This window comes from Cotesia typhae, unplaced genomic scaffold (assembly GCF_013202065.1).
Source record: "Cotesia typhae breed Kobodo isofemale line unplaced genomic scaffold, CoteBio_Ctyphae scaffold_13, whole genome shotgun sequence".
In the NCBI taxonomy this organism is placed as follows: Eukaryota; Metazoa; Arthropoda; class Insecta; order Hymenoptera; family Braconidae; genus Cotesia; species Cotesia typhae.
The window spans coordinates 16,363,926-16,381,985 of NW_027423774.1; the positions used below are offsets into that span (position 1 = coordinate 16,363,926).

An 18,060-nucleotide genomic window follows, 5' to 3' on the forward strand; every position below is an offset into this window, starting at 1 on the left:
CTCGTGCTTATAGGCTGCGAAAAATAATGCTTTCACAAGCAAACGAATCATCCGTGACTGACATTTTGAAGTTATACTTCTTTAGGCGCGTTATGAAAAATTGATGAGAGTAAAATTTTACGATGCGCGCGCACACCGTGACACAAAATTAACAGAAATGAAGTTGCCCACTAAATCGCTCATTAAGTTGAGGAAAAAATGCTACCAACAAAACAGAAATAGAACCTCTATTAGTGGCGCATGTTGGCACGCACGCCGCTTGGTTCACTGTGTATTTATATTTATATTATTTATCCACATGCTTTGAGTTTCTACATTTAAAACACGTGTTATAATCAGAAGTGATTTGAATTAAATATTTAAATCAATACTAATTAATATTAGAAAATATTTGTGAAAAAACTGTGCTCATCAACCTTCTTAAGTGCTCCAATACAATTTAGATTAACTCTATCTGTATGTATTACTTAGTAATATAAATGACAAAATTATTATTTAATATAATTCATACTAAATATTATTAAATTATTAACGTTAAATATTTATTATTAATTATTTAATATTTAAAAAAAAAAAGAAATAAATTTAATAAAACATTAAGTGAAAAATTTGTGATAAAAAATTAAAATTGAACATCAAATTTAAATATTAATTTCTAATATTTATTATTAAATTGAGTGAATAATATAATAAAATAATTAATAATTAATAATAATAAACATAATTTAAAAACAACATTCGAATAATAATAGAATTTATGTTACACTTAATGTAAGAGAATAATAATAAATATTTATTTATTTAATTTTTCAAATGTAAACTTCACTTTATTGACTATAATAACTCTTTTTCCAGTCTTGGATTATTTTATTGTAATTAATTATTTGCATACAATCAAAAACTATTTTTTTTTTAATGTTAAAAGTATTAAAAAACTATTAAAATTATTATGCCAAAGAAGTATAACGTCTTACACGTGTACATAAGTACACGCACCCTTTTTTTTTTCATGATTCGTCACTATTTTAATTGTAATGTTTACAACAAAACTTTTAAGTGCTTTATTAGTTTTTACCTGCTATTATATACCATAATTTGCGATGACTCAGACTTGTAACATAAATAGCAATATTAGTTCTGAGATAATTAAAGAATGAACACTGAAAATTTAAGATGTTCAGGATACTCATTAGGGTGATTCAAAAAAAAAGAATATTTTTTTTTTCGTTTGGTACTCTGAAAAATAGGTTCCTAGACACCTCTAAGAAAGCCTCTCCAAGCATGAGTTCTTAATTGTAACGGGAAGGTCCTCCTTCTTACAGTTTTCTATTTTTTCTTATTATCAGATAGAAAAATTTATATCTCGCTTCCAACTACTTGAAAAAATATCTTGTTCCTTAGATTTTGTAGGAAATTGAATGCTCTACAAAAAAGGTCTCTTACGATTTTTTCGTAAACCCAACCGTTTAAAAGATATTAACGGTTAAAGTTTGATTATTTTTGGGAAAATTTTTTATTTCTTATGAATTTTATAACTCAATGAAAAAAAATCATTATGAATGATGAAACTCATAGTTTTGTAGGAAATTTACTGCTCTATAAAAATGGTCTCTTATGATTTTTCGATCAAGTTGAGCGTTTACGAGATATTCATCGTCAAACATCAATGCATATCAATTTTTCTAGTTTTTGATCAATAATTCGAAAAATTTCAATTTATTCTGTGAGTTTCAAGGAAATTTAGACAAATTTGAGTTTTTATTATAAAAGCAACTCCTATAGATGTTTTCTGTTCAAAAATTCATTTGAAAGTTTTTATTCTAATAATATTTTTTTTAAATTTTATCTTTAATAATTTAAAATCTTAATCGCGTTGTCATTTATTATTATGAAATTTGTTCAGTGCGTATTTTTAAATTGTTTTTCACAAAATATACATAAAATTTTCGATCGAGGGGATTTTTGTTTTGAATTCCATTTCTTCTTCTGTTTGTCTTCTGAAACTAACGCCATCTATGTTTTTTACTCTCAACTATCTTCAGTATCTACCCATTTAATACCGTATTTTCAGTGTTCCTAAAACTGATCATCTTGAATACGTAATAAAATAATTCATTTTAAATAAGTCTTATAATCATCACATAAATTTATTTATCATCAATTAACCTACAATGAATAAAGAAATACGTTTTATCGGAATACCTCTACAAAGAATTTCGGAACGTAAGTTACCAAAAGTGAAAGAGGTTATGCGTGTGTTTTTCTACCAACTTAAAATTTTAAAGTATTCAATCAAACAAAGTGCTAAAAATTCAGTTGACCAAGTTATTGAACTGTGGAGAAAAAATCAGATTCCAACTAGTGGAGCTCCTAATGCAGTCAAAAATTTCTTCGCTATCACAGTCAATGGTTAAAATTACAAAAAAATTTCGATAAAAAGAATTCAGCGCAAAACCAAAAGGAAATGAAATTTCAGACTGATCTTGAACAATTATTCGACATTGTGAGCGAAAAATCCTTAAAAGTGCTTGATGATAATATTAGAAAGTTGTATTTGGATCAAAAATTCGGTACCCATAAAGAGATTCTTTCTAATAATGTACCTGTATCAAACTTAACCACAACTATGATGGGAATAGATGAGAGTAGTAAGTATCTGAGATATTTAATTATTATAAAGTCAGGTAGTAGTGTAACTTTTCATAGATGACTAGATGACATTTGACTAGACAATTTTTGGAGTCCTTTCTTAATTATTTGTCATCAAAATGAATAAATTCTATACATTTTCTTCGTTTAATTTATAAAACAGATCTTATTCCAGACTTAGATCAACCGTCTACCAGTCATGCGATTGTTCCAAGTGAAAAATCAGAGTCGTTCTCTACGTATACATTAAGTGGAGTTACAAATTTTGGATCTGATTCAGAGTATGAACCTCCAATTCCGACAAAACGAGCAAAACTTGATGTCTTAACTCCTGAAGTCATTTTTGGACTCGACCGAGCTAATGTCAGCAGTAGAAATGCGATGTTTATTATTGCTCCGGTTTTACTAGCAGTAGGTATTAAAATTGAAGATACAACGCTCAGTAATAGTTCAATTCAACGAGCTCGTATGCTTCAAAGAGAAGACATTGCTAAAGGACTTAATGACAACTTTAAGACACACGATAAATACGTTGTGCATTGGGACGGAAAAATGCTGAATGACCTTGTTGGATCAAAATCTGTGGAACGGCTACCAGTTATTTTAACTGCATTTGGTACCGAACAATTACTTGGGGTTCCAAAAATGAATTCTGGGACGGCAGACAATCAAACATCAGCCATTTTATCGACATTGAGTGAATGGGGTATTACTAATTATGTTAAGGCGATGTGTTTTGACACGACGGCAGTTAATACAGGTAACTTATCAATGATAATTTAATCTAAAAAATATTTAATTATTAACGTTCTAGTTTAATTTTTATTGCTTACTGAATTTCACTTTTGAAATTATTGAGAATTATTTACTCATTTGGATTTTAAATATAATCTACAATTTGTTGAAAATATTAAATTTAACGATAGTTATCTATTTTCTTTATACAGGAATTCATAACGGTACATGTAAGGCAATTGAAAAGACTTTGGGAAGAGAGTTAATCTGGTTACCATGTCGTCACCACATTTTTGAGATCATATTGAGAAGTGCATTTGAAGTATATTGGCCTGTGTCATCTGGGCCAAACGTACCAATGTTCGGAAGATTTAAAAAATCATGGGATGAAATAAATAAAACTAATTATAAATCTGGAATTGAAGATACTGTTGTTGCTGATATCATTTTGGATAAAAAAATGAAATATCTAGTTTAATTGCACAATCCTTACAGGTATGATTTAACTGCGATTTTAAGAAAAAAATTTTCTTGTTTCTGACAAATTTTTAATTGTTTTTGATAGTTACTACAACCCCGAGATGACTATAAAGAATTGTTGGAATTGTCGTTGATTTTCCTTGGAGAAATGCCTCAAGAAGAAATTTTTTCAAACGTCCTGGTGCAATTCATCATGCTAGGTGGATGGCGAAGGCAATTTACAGTTTAAAAATGTTTCTATTCAGAAATGAATTTAAACTTTCTAATAAAGAATTGGACGGTCTTCGGCAAATTTGTATATTTATAGTTACACTGTATTTAAAAGCTTGGTTTTCATCAACTTCTGCAACAACTGCTGCTAATCATGACTTGCAGTTTTTGAAAAATTTATTCGAGTACAAAAATATCAATTCATTGATTTCTTCAGCAACTTGTGAAAAAATGATTTTGCATTTATGGTATTTAAGTGATGAACTTGCCATTTTATCATTATTTGACGATACCGTTTCATTGGAAGTAAAAAAATATTGTTGGAGCTGTTAATACTCGTAACGGTACAGATTCTAAAGCTAAAAATTTATAATTGATAAAAACGATTTGAATTCATTAACGCAAAAAGTCTGAGTGACTTTGTTTCTAAAAAGTCTTTAAATCTCTTTAAAATCTTTGATTTACCATATGACTTCCTTGATAAAGATATTAAATCGTGGCCTACTAATGACAGTTACATTGAAAATAAAGAATACTTTAACCAATTGAAAGTTGTTAATGATTCAGCAGAACGAGCTGTTGCATTAGTTAGTGAGTATAATCAATGCTTGACAAAAAATGAAGAGCAATTCCAATACTTATTGCAAATTATCAAAGAACATCGAAAAAACTACCCAAACTGCAATAGAGGAAATTATTTACAGTAAAAGTGTACCGTTATGTTGAAAATATTGAAAATTATATGGCAGTTGATAATTAAATAAATAAATTCTTCGATAAAAAAGTGAAACACATGTGAAACACACTAAATTGAATTATATATTTAAAAAAATGCACTAATTTTTTGTTTTAATGTAATCAAACATGTCCAAGACTAAAAAAACTAATTAAAAAAATAGTTCATAACATATTTCTATTCATAGAAACTCAAATTTGTCTAAATTTCCTTGAAACTCACAGAATAAATTGAAATTTTTCGAATTATTGATCAAAAACTAGAAAAATTGATATGCATTGATGTTTGACGATGAATATCTCGTAAACGCTCAACTTGATCGAAAAATCATAAGAGACCATTTTTATAGAGCAGTAAATTTCCTACAAAACTATGAGTTTCATCATTCATAATGATTTTTTTCATTGAGTTATAAAATTCATAAGAAATAAAAAATTTTCCCAAAAATAATCAAACTTTAACCGTTAATATCTTTTAAACGGTTGGGTTTACGAAAAAAATCGTAAGAGACCTTTTTGTAGAGCATTCAATTTCCTACAAAATCTAAGGAACAAGATATTTTTTCAAGTAGTTGGAAGCGAGATATAAATTTTTCTATCTGATAATAAGAAAAAATAGAAAACTGTAAGAAGGAGGACCTTCCCGTTACAATTAAGAACTCATGCTTGGAGAGGCTTTCTTAGAGGTGTCTAGGAACCTATTTTTCAGAGTACCAAACGAAAAAAAAAATATTCTTTTTTTTTGAATCACCCTAATACTCATAGAGCAACACATAATTTCAGTGTTAATAAATCATCCAAGGTTGATTAAGTTTTGTTGTTTAAAAAGTCTTAGCAGAAAATATAAGAGGTATCTATGGGTGGATTATTTTATTAATTTATGCGACAGAGTGTAAGCGCAAGTTGAAGAAAAATAGTTTCAAGAAAATAAATAACTAGAGATCAAAAGTATTAGTTACTCAAGTCTGTAAGTGAGTTCAAAAGCTAGTTTATTATTTATAATTAGTGAAACATCTTTTTTTTTTGGCTTCTTAAACTTATTTTTAATTACATAAATTTTTAAAAATCTTCCTGTGTGAGATGTCTAAATAATTTATGGCAGCGTACTTGTTGGATAATTAATTTATGTTTCTATAAAAAATTTTTAATGCTAATTTACAAGTAGAACAAGAAAATATGCCCAGATATTAACATTACTACGTCAGCGAACGTCGCATTGCAGTAGAAGAAACTCGTCATTTACATGTATAGAATGAGAGCTAAATTGCATTATCATTCCCATTTAAAAAAGAAAAATTGTTTAATAAATGTCCACGAAATATTCACAGCTTGTAACATCAAAAGATGACACTATGGTGAACATTTTTTGAAGACCTGATAAAAAATCGAGAATGCTTTGAGAAATGCAGAGTCTCGATTGGTTGATAAATTTTGAGTATTTTGTAATGTTTTTTTAAGAAATTTTTGAACATTGATAATTATTGTAAGTAATTAGTCAGGCCAATAAAGAGGTTTCTTTTGCTGATTTTATTAATAAAATCAAGTAATTGTTATTTTTTGTTTCGACGTGATTCCCTTCTCAAACCCTGGAACTCAGCAGACCAATTACAGCCGGGGATTGATAAATACACAGATAAATCAAATTCTTAAACAAATTTTGATACGCGGTTGTTACATGTGACCTAGAAAAAATTTATAATAATGTTTGAAAAATGATAAAAATGATATATTTTAAACAAATTTCAGGCACCTCGAATAAAGGCTTTTTCCTGTGTTACTCGAAAAGACGTCATAACAGTGTTCAAAAAAAGTTTACAAAATGTTAATAAAATTTTCAATTTTATACAATTTAAAAAATGTTAGTCGTTAAAATGTTAAGAAAATGTCTAAAAAAACGTCACAAGATTCTCAAAATTTCTCGATTAATCCCAACTGTCAAGTTACAAGTTGTGAACATTTTTTGAACAATTTTTTTTACACGGGTTCTTCAATCATGAGAGTACTCGTTATTCTATAATGCAAGGATAATAGTAATGAAAAGGAAATAGAAAATAAAATAAGATGTATATTCCTTTCATCACGCAACTTGAATTATATGTGTTTTTAGAAATGTGAAATATAGTAATTGAAAGCAAGAACACTTGGATATCTTCTCAATCGCGTGCCAATAATCTTTTCAACTCATTCAATCGACATGATGATACTTTACCAGGGTATTAAATTTTCAATACTTACTTTTTTATTTCATTTGCTTCCTATTAATGATAATGACATAGCATGCTCTTAATAACAACAACAAATCGTTGCTGATCAAGTGGAAATCATTTCGTTAATTACTCTTAAAGTTATTTTACAGCATTACTCGATAATTTTATTGAACATAAAAAAAAAGTAAAAAATTTATTGAATTCAATGAATCATTACCCTTTTAAATAGTTTATTGCATTTGTTTTCTTTTTTTTTAATTGAATTTTTTTTTAGATAGAAAATAATAGAAAAAGAAAACAATCAAATCTCATTTTTCAAAGACATTTTTTTGTGTTACGACTAGATCTCTTTGAATTCGTTGCTAAATCTAAAAATTTAGATATTATGATGAAGTTTGTTTTCCTCTATTTATGAAAAATATGCAAAAAGAAAAAAAAAATATTTTTATTGATGAAGTAATTAATTATGAAAAATTTTTACTATAAAATATAACGCCAGCTATTGACAATACATTTGAGTTTTTTTATCTACGTTATCTAGTAGTTTTTTTATCTACAGTTATCTACGTAACATTTATATTAAGCATATATTCAAATACTGCAAAATATCTATGCTTTTAGCATATATTTAGGGTATTCCATACCAAATCAACCACTTTTGACCCCAATCCTTTTCGATTTGAAAATAAAAAAATTTTTTTTTTCAATTCAATAAAAAAAAAATCGGCTTACTTTGGGTTTTGCTGAACAAATCTCAGATTCAATTGAAGTTTTTTTTTTTTAAAAATTAAAAGAAATTAAAAATACCAGATTTATCATCTTGACATTTTTTTGTATATTTTTCTCAAAAGTTAATTTAAAAAAAATTTTTGGAAAAAAAAACATCCTAATTAATTAATTTTAAAAAAGTTTATAGTTATTTGATAACAAAACAAGCAATTTTTTTTTAATTCTTAACTTTTTTTAGGTTGGGTAAAAAAATATGAAAAATTTTCAGCTCAATCAAAAAGGTTCGGAGTCGAAAGCGGTTAATTTGGTGTGAAACGCCCCATAGATACATTACATATTTTACTATAGATTGAAACATGATTGATTTATTAAATATTTTATGAAATAATTGAGTTTTTGGTAGAAATGATAATGTTTCTATTAAATTCAAAATTTGTAAGATTTCGATTAATTTTTATTTTAGCATATTAACTCATGTCAAATATTAATTATTGCTGAATAGGGATTAATCATCAAATGATTATTTTTAACCAAGGTTATTTTAAAAATATCTCGAATTATCATAGACAATTATTTCGTACAAAAAATTGATACGACCGATATTTTCGTGCTGCTTTAAAACATTAAAAAATGCATAATTTTTCCATTTGTCATAGAGACATAAATTGTAGAAGATAAATACAAAAGTTTACATGTGTAAAATCATAAAAAAATTTTACGCGATGAATATGACTGTCATAGTCATGACTGAGCTACAAAATACGTGGAATACTTTTGTGTTTATTTTGAGTAGATACATACACTCCAATATCATTATTATATGATTGACTATTAGTATACCTTCATTGTGATGGTAACACGTTAACTCAAAAATTATTTTAAACTAGGTTCCAGACTTACATCGATTTCAGTAATTCGCCGAAAAATGAAAAGCGTTATCGTACTTTTAACATTTATCGCAATACTGAAAAGCATTCAAGCACTTACTTCCAATAGTAATATTGATTGCAAAAATTCTCCAAATACAATCTGCTTAAATGGAGAATGCATTTGTAAAAATAACTATTTCTTACAAGATAACAAATGCATCGCACTTCTTAACACCAATTGTGTACGGCATTCTGAGTGTAGAGTTAAATATTCAATATGTTCACCCGGGGCAAAAAAATGCAGATGCGGTTATGGCTACTACTCATCAAATGACAAAAAAATTTGCAAGAGATTCGCTCGATGTAAGTTTAATATTTTCACATCACATTTAAAAATTTACGTTTTAGGGTATGAAATTCCAGTTGATTTTTGTGCATTTAAAAATGTAAAATCATCCAATACTTAAAAGTTCTAGGAAATATTCTATTAATTGATTAAAAAATTTGCCTTTTGTAGATTTGAATGATACTTGCGTCGAAATTTATGGATGTCGTAAATTACCATTTTCTGAGTGTTCTAAAGATAAAAAATGTGTCTGTAAAAAACATCTCGTAGAGAAATCCGGTAAATGTAAATCCTCTGTTGGTGGAAGTTGTAAGAATGATTTCGATTGCGGAGTTGATAACTCAGTATGTCGATCAGGAAGATGTCAGTGTTCTAATGAGTTTATCTTTTCAAATGAATTACGTACTTGCATTGAATTAGTTGTTCGTAAGTATTTTAATCAAAATATTTTTGATAATAAATTATAAAAAGCCATTCAGTAACGAAACTAGATGTATACACTGATAGAATGATTTGTTTATAGTTAAAAATATTTGTCAATATTTAATAAATCATTTATTAGAGACCACTTTTTAGTATTAAATAAATATTTCTTAGTATTTAAAAAGATTTATTAATATTTAATAAATGAATATCAGATTTATTAGATACAAATAAATCATTTTAAATATTAAGAAATATTTATTTAATACTAAAAAGTGGTCTCTAATAAATGATTTATTAAATATTAAGAAATATTTTTAACTATAAACAAATCCTTCCATCAGTGTAGATTTCAAAAATAGTAGAAAAAAAAAATACGAGGATTATGTACGAAAAAAAAAAAAAAATTCGGAAAACGGTTGACCCTAAAGGTCATCCCTGCAACTTCTCGCTTATTTCATACCTAAATGCTCAACATCTCACTTATTTTGTTTTTGAGCTCGAAGTTTCGTCATGAGGACAAATGCAATAGTTAATATTCTATGAAATCTACTAATAATTATATGCTTGCTATATCGTTTGCGTACTTTCGGTCGTGATGCTTCAGCAAATAATACCGAGAATTTTTCCTCTAAATCGGTTAATGATAAGTATTAATCATTGATCAACCATCCCTTTAATTTAAACTTATATTATAAGAACAATACAAAAATTTCAGAAACATCAAAAGAAACACATTCTGAAGTCTATGGAAGTAATAGCGACGTTCCATCTACAACTTGCTCGGGAAATAGTTGCAATGATTCTGAAAATGTTACTTCTTCTTCTTTTCCTGCGAGTACCACTGAACTAAATACTGGTCAGTAGTCATCATTGAGTTGTTGTTTTTATAATACTACGCAATTTTTCATATGGTTCTTCATAAAATTTTTGACTATTCTAAACTTTCTACTTGCATCTTTATTATTCAAGTATTAGAATTATTGATCAGTCATCGCGGTAATTTAAACTCATACTTTAAAAATGATAAAAAAATTTCAGGAACATCAAAAGAAACACATTCTGAAGTCTATGGAAATAATAGCGATGTTCCATCTACAACTTGCTCAGGTAATAGTTGCAATAAATCTCACATTGGCCTCCCTTGTGTTACCGATAGGGATTGTGGAATCGAAAATTCACATTGTCATTCAAGTTCCTGTCAGTGCAACGATGATTATGTTTACGCGCCTTTTCTTAAAAGATGCGTAAAAGTTTATTAATTATTTTGATATTATTGATAATTTTTGTTGTAACTATCTATATTACTAAACATTACATCAAAGAAATTAAAAATCATAATACAATGAGTAATTATACTATTATTTTTTTCCCTTCATATATTTATACAAAAATATCAAACGTTACAAAAAAATTGAAATCTTAATCGTGATTTTAATCACGGTGGTCTCCGTGCTCAGCTTGCTGAATTCTAGAGTTCAGGAGGGTGATAAAATATTCCGTGGGGACTGATTTGGTATGCTTACCCGGCTATGCACTTAGAATATTGCACGATACAAAACTTCAAGTTGTCAAGTTTTCAAGGTCACTTGAGTCATCTGAATTTATATTTGAATTCTTGTGAAAAAACGTTCAAAAAAGCGGTGAATCTAATATAAACTATTTGCGAAATTGATTCTAGAACATGTTGTAACACAAAGATAACCAAAGTGAATTCACCACCTAGTTACGCTCGGACGCAAGCTCTCACCCATTACCCTTCAACGCAAAGTAAACTACCAACTCTTCCTTTGAGATCTTGTGGTGTTCTGAAGGACATTGTTAACACTTGTAGACCTTTACTTTGATCAATAGCGCCGAATTATGCCAAAATAATTTTAAGAATATTACCGTCAAACTTTGAAATTGGTTGACCCACTTTGAAGGGTATACAAGTTAAAAAAGCTATAATTTTTTAATGTTTATTAGTATTGAATTTACTATATTTGAAACAATAAAAAAGAGCCATTCGGCAGCCGAAATGGAAATAGATTTCATTTTATCACTTATTAATCAAAAATACAATTAGATTAAAGTATGATGTATATTGTAATCATTGTAATCAAAGTTTACACAGTTATTATATAAAATTCAATCTCATCGAAACTAGATTTTTACAAAACTAGGTAAAAACAATAACTTTTCGATATTTGGAAATCGATAATTTTCTATGAAATCTACTAAAACGAGTGCAACAGCAAATTTCATATTTGGCATAGCGGAATAGGACTTAATTTTAAGACTACACATATGATTTGGTACTCAAATTAAAGCTTATTTAAAGCACTTTCAAATGCAGTTTACAGAGATTCAATAAGTTATTCCATTCAGAAGTTATTCGAGTTAGAAAGTGAAGAAATATGAATTTTTATGATTTTGAAAATTTTGAAATCTTGGCATTTCTAAATTACTTGACCGATTAAGCTCATCCTCGAACTTAACTTCGGTATCTATCTGTAGAATAAGTATGTTGAGTTTGGTAAAGATCCGTTGTAAATTGGTGACGCCATCGTCGTGACAAGCTGCGTTATATCGTATATATATATATATATATAAACTTTTGAACCATATGTATTTTCTGACTCAGCTCGTCGAATTAAGTCGGAATATAGCAAAATTTTTCAAAAGTTCCGTCATCAGAACCAATGCAATAGTTAGATTTCTATGAAATCTACTAAAAAGCAGAAATGCCCCTAAATCGATAATAGATGAGTCTACAACCTTGAATTTGTGTGCACCCATTGAATATGTACAACAATAAACTGTTTTTTAGTCAAAAATATATCAGTACTATAATTAATCCTTGCAAAAATTAATCTTGCTATGATTTCTTAGTCAACCATTACTCATTGATGATTACTCAATGATGATAATCAGGCTCGAATAAATTTTATGTGATTTTTTTTTCTTCAAATTGTTGATCTAACTTTCATTTGCAATTAGAAATCGTATTAAAAATAATTAGTGAAGAGATGCAAATTTCAGTTAACACTTATTTTGTTACTATAGACACTTCAATTGCGTTAGGTGATTTATTTCTCTTTTGTGACAGTGATTTAACACCAATCTTATCTGAATCGTACTTAACTCAATTATGATGATGCTTATAATGATATTAAAAGTGATGGTGATGGCGATGATGATGGTGGTGATAACGGTGATGATGGTCATGATGAGAATGATTATAATGGTGATGATGATAATAACGATAATTATGATAATGGTGATGATGATTTTAGTTGGGTGATTAATTATCGTTTAAATATATTTTTGTATAGTAGGATTCAGAAGTAAATCCGTGCAAAAAAAATTTTGATTGAAAATGAATTCAAGATTGAAATTCATATGTTGACACAAATATGAATTAATTTTGAAATCCATCCAAGTTTAAAATAGATTTGTAGACAGAAATTAGCACTCCTGTAGACCTTTCGATTTTGCTTCAGAATTTCAATAAAGGCCTAAAAATATTTAGGACATTTTATATTTAAAGTATTCTTTAATCTTGTATATTTTCAAGTCTTAAATTCAAGTCTGATATTAAATTAAAATTGATCTCAAAACTAATTCATATTTGTGTCAAAATATGAATTTCAGTCTTAAATTCATTTTCAATCAAAATTTTTTTTGCACGGGAAAGTCCCACATATAGAATGCAAGATTATTCTTGGTTGAGAAATGTGTATTGATGAAAAAGCCATGCAGCCAGGTGTTTGTGTGGCCTGCAGCTTCATCCGTTTTTTGAATTTTTTATCGAATGTCAATTATCGTTATTTATTATCAATCAAGACTTTATAAAGAACGAATATAAGCATTTGCGTCTTTTATTTTTTCCTGATAACTCATGACTTATGACCAAGAATATTATATCACGAAGAATTTGAAAAACAAATCATAAATTATCAGTTGTCAATAATTCAGTGTAATTTAGTTCTGATATATTGTTCTAAGAATAAATTTCGTTGAACATCGAAAAACTTTCAACTACCTTTATACAAGAGACGATTTTCAAGGATGATAAGCTGCAAAACATACAAGCAATAATATGCTCATGTTTTTGGGCAAGTCAATGAATAAATTATCCTACAGAAAATATTAAGTATTCATGTAAATATGATACAGGATACAGGAAGGTAGTAGTATAATTAAATTGCATAACATGCGGATCGGTATTTTCCTATTAGAAAATAATTAATTAATTTTTAAGCTTTATATTCTCATCTATCTCTGATCCGATGTATCTCATCTCATCTCATCTAATATTAATGTTTAAAATTAATGAATAATTCATAAATGGTTATATAATAAATGCTCCGATTCATCTTACAGTTTATCGCTAAAATCCTAGTGTATCAGAATTTCATCCGGCTGATATTGCTTGAATACATCTATACTGTCTAATGGGATGAGGGAGCTTCGAGTAAAGCCATGCAAATTTAATCCAAAACTAGCGGTTGCTGTACTCTCCAGCTTCTCTTATACTATCTACATTACTCATACATATATTTTAATACACACGTGCCTATGTACTTACACACACTGCATACCCTCTCACTGTTTTGTATAAGTTACCAATACATAAGGATTCTCAATATCAGCCCAACCTGACAGAAAGATTTTCACTCATTGTACAATCCTTCATCATCTATTTTTCACCTTTAACTCGATTATATGGTACCGACCTTTGCTCTTTTATCTCATACTCCTACTCACATTCTGGATTATTTCATATTATTTAATTAGTTAATTGTAACTGCCCGCAGAAATACTTTCTAATATCGTCATATATGTCCAGAAAATTTCTTCGCGGATTATTATCCATTTTTTATTTTCAGCTAATTCAATTAATGTCTTCTCGACACCTCATCATCTCATCAGAAATTTATACGATGTACAACCGTGATAAAGGAAAAAGGTGTAAGTCATCAAATATTTTTTGCACTACCAATTATGCTTTTTATTTTCCACAATGTGTCTCATTAAGATTTTTTTTTTTAGGTTTCTTGATTTTTATTGGACCACATTCTTTGCTCATCAACTGTTCTATAGAATTTAAAAAGAAAAAAAAAACCAAATAGTAAAATTTAAATGAAATAGCTCTGAGAATTTCAAGACGTTAAAGTCTTTATACAATTTTAATGATTTAATTATTAATACTCGTTTCTTTAATGTAATTTACTCAAGAATTTTTTTCTTTTATATATTATATCTAAATGATAAATGTTCTAGTAGCTTCTATACTTTATACTTGTTTAAAAAGTTTCCTTTGATGCACGTTCGCAATGGATACTTTAAATGGAAATTACAGGTTGGATAAAATTATAATTTTGTTGTTGGAGTTTTTTCTCTTTTTGGATCAAACTATTAGATTACTTCTTATAGAAAAAATTTTCTGTTAATTATTATTGGGAAGTTAAAAAAGTTTATTTACTGCGTGACTTATAATGTGAAACATTAGGAGTGTTTTGTTACCATAAAATTAAAAAAAATTATTTTTGACTATTTTTATTATTAAACTGTAAATATAGATTATTTTAGTTTTACTCAATCAAGCTTATGCTATGTTATATGATATTATCCAATGATGTTTATTTAAATATTGATTTCAAGTACTTTCAAGCTGTTTACATTGTTGTTAATTGTTTCATGAAAAATACACACATGATTTATTGTCTTTCTATTCTCCAACTATATTTAATTAAGTGTCTCTTAGTTTTAGAATTAATGGTCTTAACATTTTAGAAACTTATTTTAAGCTGTCTCAAGTCTGTTAATTTGCATAAAAAAATATAGAGAGCAAACTATTTGTTTATTCATATTGTAATACCAGCAATTAAGGTGGATAACTTTTATTCCAAATTTTTAATCATTTTCTTTGCTCTATAGGGGAAGGGGGGAAGGGGGCAAAGTGGACCCCTTAAGGAAAAAATGGTCATATGCGTATTTTTTTTTTTACTCTTTGTACTACTTTTTAAAAAAGATCCCGAGCACTAAATTGCTAACAGCAATATTTCAGGAGATATAACCATCTTAAATTTTTATCTACGATCACTTTCAAACAAAACTATTCTTTCATTATACATCATTACGTTTTTAACAAATTACTTCTATTAAAAAATTAGGAGAATTACAGAAAACACGGGGTATTTTATTTGTCAAATTGATCACTTTTGAACTCGATCCTTTTTGATTTGGCTGAAAAATTTTTGTTCTTTTCTATACTACCAAAAAATGTTTTAGGATTTTTAAAAATTTTTTTACTCACCCCAAGAAAGAATTAATTTAAAAATAATCGGTTTTTTTATTCTCGAACAGCCATCAATTTTTTAAAAATTGATCATTCGGAAACGTATCATATAAAAAATTAGCGTTTTCAAATGTATTTTCTAAAAAAAAAATACCCGAAAATTCTCAAAGATCAATTTTTAGTGAAGCTATAGACTTAAAAAAAATCTGCTATTTCAGATCATCAATAATCATCAATAATCTGCTATTTTTTAATAAGAAAAAGCGTGTAACTTCACTGTTAACGAACCGTTCTTTTTATTTTTTTTTCTTACTTTTTAGAATCAATGACAATTTTCTTGACAAGAACCACTTTCAATCATTATCAAAAGTATAAATGATTTATTATTCACCTTTTTTATAAAAAATTTTAGGGGGCCCACTTTGCCCCCCCCCTCCCTGCCCCTAATGTTATTAACAATAATCAATTTCCTTTTTTTTCAATTTATTTTATACATCTGCAATCGAATATATTATATTTTTCCAAAAAACATTGCAACTACTATTATTTTTGTTTCAGTTTATTTCAAGCTAGCCAATGTTAAAAAACCTAATTCAATAATGTTTAGACAAAAAAATTAAACTCGACATGAAGAAAAAAACAGTAGACATCGCTGGTAGCAGAAAGTAAATTTTTATTTTCACGTTATCTCTATAAAATCGATATTTTTTACAACTTGGTACCAATAAAGTGTTGTATACCTACTTGTTTTTGTTGTCGTTACTTTATGGTAGTGGCACTGGTCTGGTACTGGTAAAATAATCTAGTTATAGAAGAAAATCGCTTAGAAATACAAATAAAATAAAAAGGCATCGGAAAATGCTACAAAACCATCTGCAGAGTTGCTACACTGTACATTGATCGTACCCAGATTCTAAAGTCATTGACGTTGTGTTAGATATAGATAGATACGTGTAAATATTATATAAAAGTGAAGATTCTAAAAGATGAAGGAGGTGGTTTTATCGATCAGGTAATTTCTATAAAGCTACAGAGACAACAAACAATAGAACGTTAGTTTCTGCGCCGATAACTATGACTATGACTTGCTTATATCTTTTATCTTTTATCATATATGTATAACGTTTTATCCTTGATCTTTCTATTCTATATCGTAAACTAATGCTCAGTATTTGTATCCACAAGGGATATCGTAAAACGACGTTCTTTCGTGTAGTGTACATATTACTTCATGTGCTTTGCATTGCTACCTTGTCTACATACACGTATCGAGGTTAGAGATCTAGATTGTATATAACACTATCAGCCTTAATACATAGAATTTTCATCGAAAATTTAATCTGACAAGATTAAATTGTGTAAACATTCTTGGTGAAGTAAATGCAATCTACTCGAAATAATTTATTATTTCAAAATCGTGTTTATATTTTTTTTATCAAAATTATTATTAAAAATTCTGTTTTACCGTGTAACAATTTATTTTTATCAAATTCTAAAAACTGATGTTAACAATTTTGCTTTTCATTAATGAAACAATATAATGTTACATTTTTTTTAACCGAAAAAAGTTTATTAAAGTAGTTTTGCCTATAATATATTATATGTTCATAATATTTATACTTTTGAGTAAATAAAAAATAAGCAAAAAAAATGCTCCAGTGCTTTTTATCCTAATGATACACGGTGAAAATAACAAAGCACCATGGCTTTATTTGAAAAGTTTGCCTCGCATAGACAAACATTGATATAATTCAATGAAAATGTTTAGCTGCCCCTGGCTACGAGGCTACTAACTGTGGTCGAGCATGAAATGCTTCATTTAGAAAAGTCAAAGCGGCGAAAAAAGTCTCAGAAAAATAATAATGATAAAAAATATCTCTTTGATGTAAAAAAAGACAAAAAAATTATATTGTAGTACAAAACAGTAGAACATATTTCTTAAGAGTAACATTCATGTTTTCTTAATATAAATATTATTTGATGAGGATAAGAATGATAATTTTAGTCTTTTTTTTTCAAGCTGTTAAGATTTTTTTGTAGCTCGACCTACAGAGAAGATAACACTACTCGCGGGAAAATTCAAACAAAAAAACGAATAATAAAAAATAAAATCGTAACCATAAAGCCTCAAACGAAATAACAGTCAATCTAAATGTGTCAATGTAATTGGACTATCAAATAAAAGAGCTATTAAAAAAAATTAAAATACTTCTTTTTTTGTTCCATAGGGATAAGTAGTTTCATGAATAAGAAAAGATTAAAAATAATATATCATGCCCTTATAGAAAGCATTATAAACTATAGAATAACGGCATGGGGAAGTGCATATGATAACATAGTAAAGTTTATTTTGATAAATCAGAGGAAAATAATTAATAAAACAGGTGATAA

General features: G+C 27.7%; 2 protein-coding genes across 2 annotated transcripts; both read left to right on the forward strand.

Annotated features, from left to right (window-relative positions):
• Positions 1–1,016: 1,016 nt before the first annotated feature.
• Positions 1,017–3,862, forward strand: LOC141534103 (uncharacterized). The gene is made up of 3 exons (XM_074253242.1): positions 1,017–2,648; positions 2,825–3,409; positions 3,597–3,862. Exons 1-3 carry the CDS (start codon positions 2,465–2,467, stop codon positions 3,860–3,862), a joined length of 1,035 nt encoding a protein of 344 aa, XP_074109343.1. The 5' UTR covers positions 1,017–2,464.
• A 4,632-nt stretch (positions 3,863–8,494) lies between these two features.
• Positions 8,495–10,736, forward strand: LOC141534566 (uncharacterized). Its single transcript, XM_074253995.1, has 4 exons — positions 8,495–8,977; positions 9,132–9,386; positions 10,102–10,242; positions 10,425–10,736. Exons 1-4 carry the CDS (start codon positions 8,671–8,673, stop codon positions 10,643–10,645), a joined length of 924 nt encoding a protein of 307 aa, XP_074110096.1. The 5' UTR covers positions 8,495–8,670; the 3' UTR covers positions 10,646–10,736.
• Positions 10,737–18,060: the final 7,324 nt, after the last annotated feature.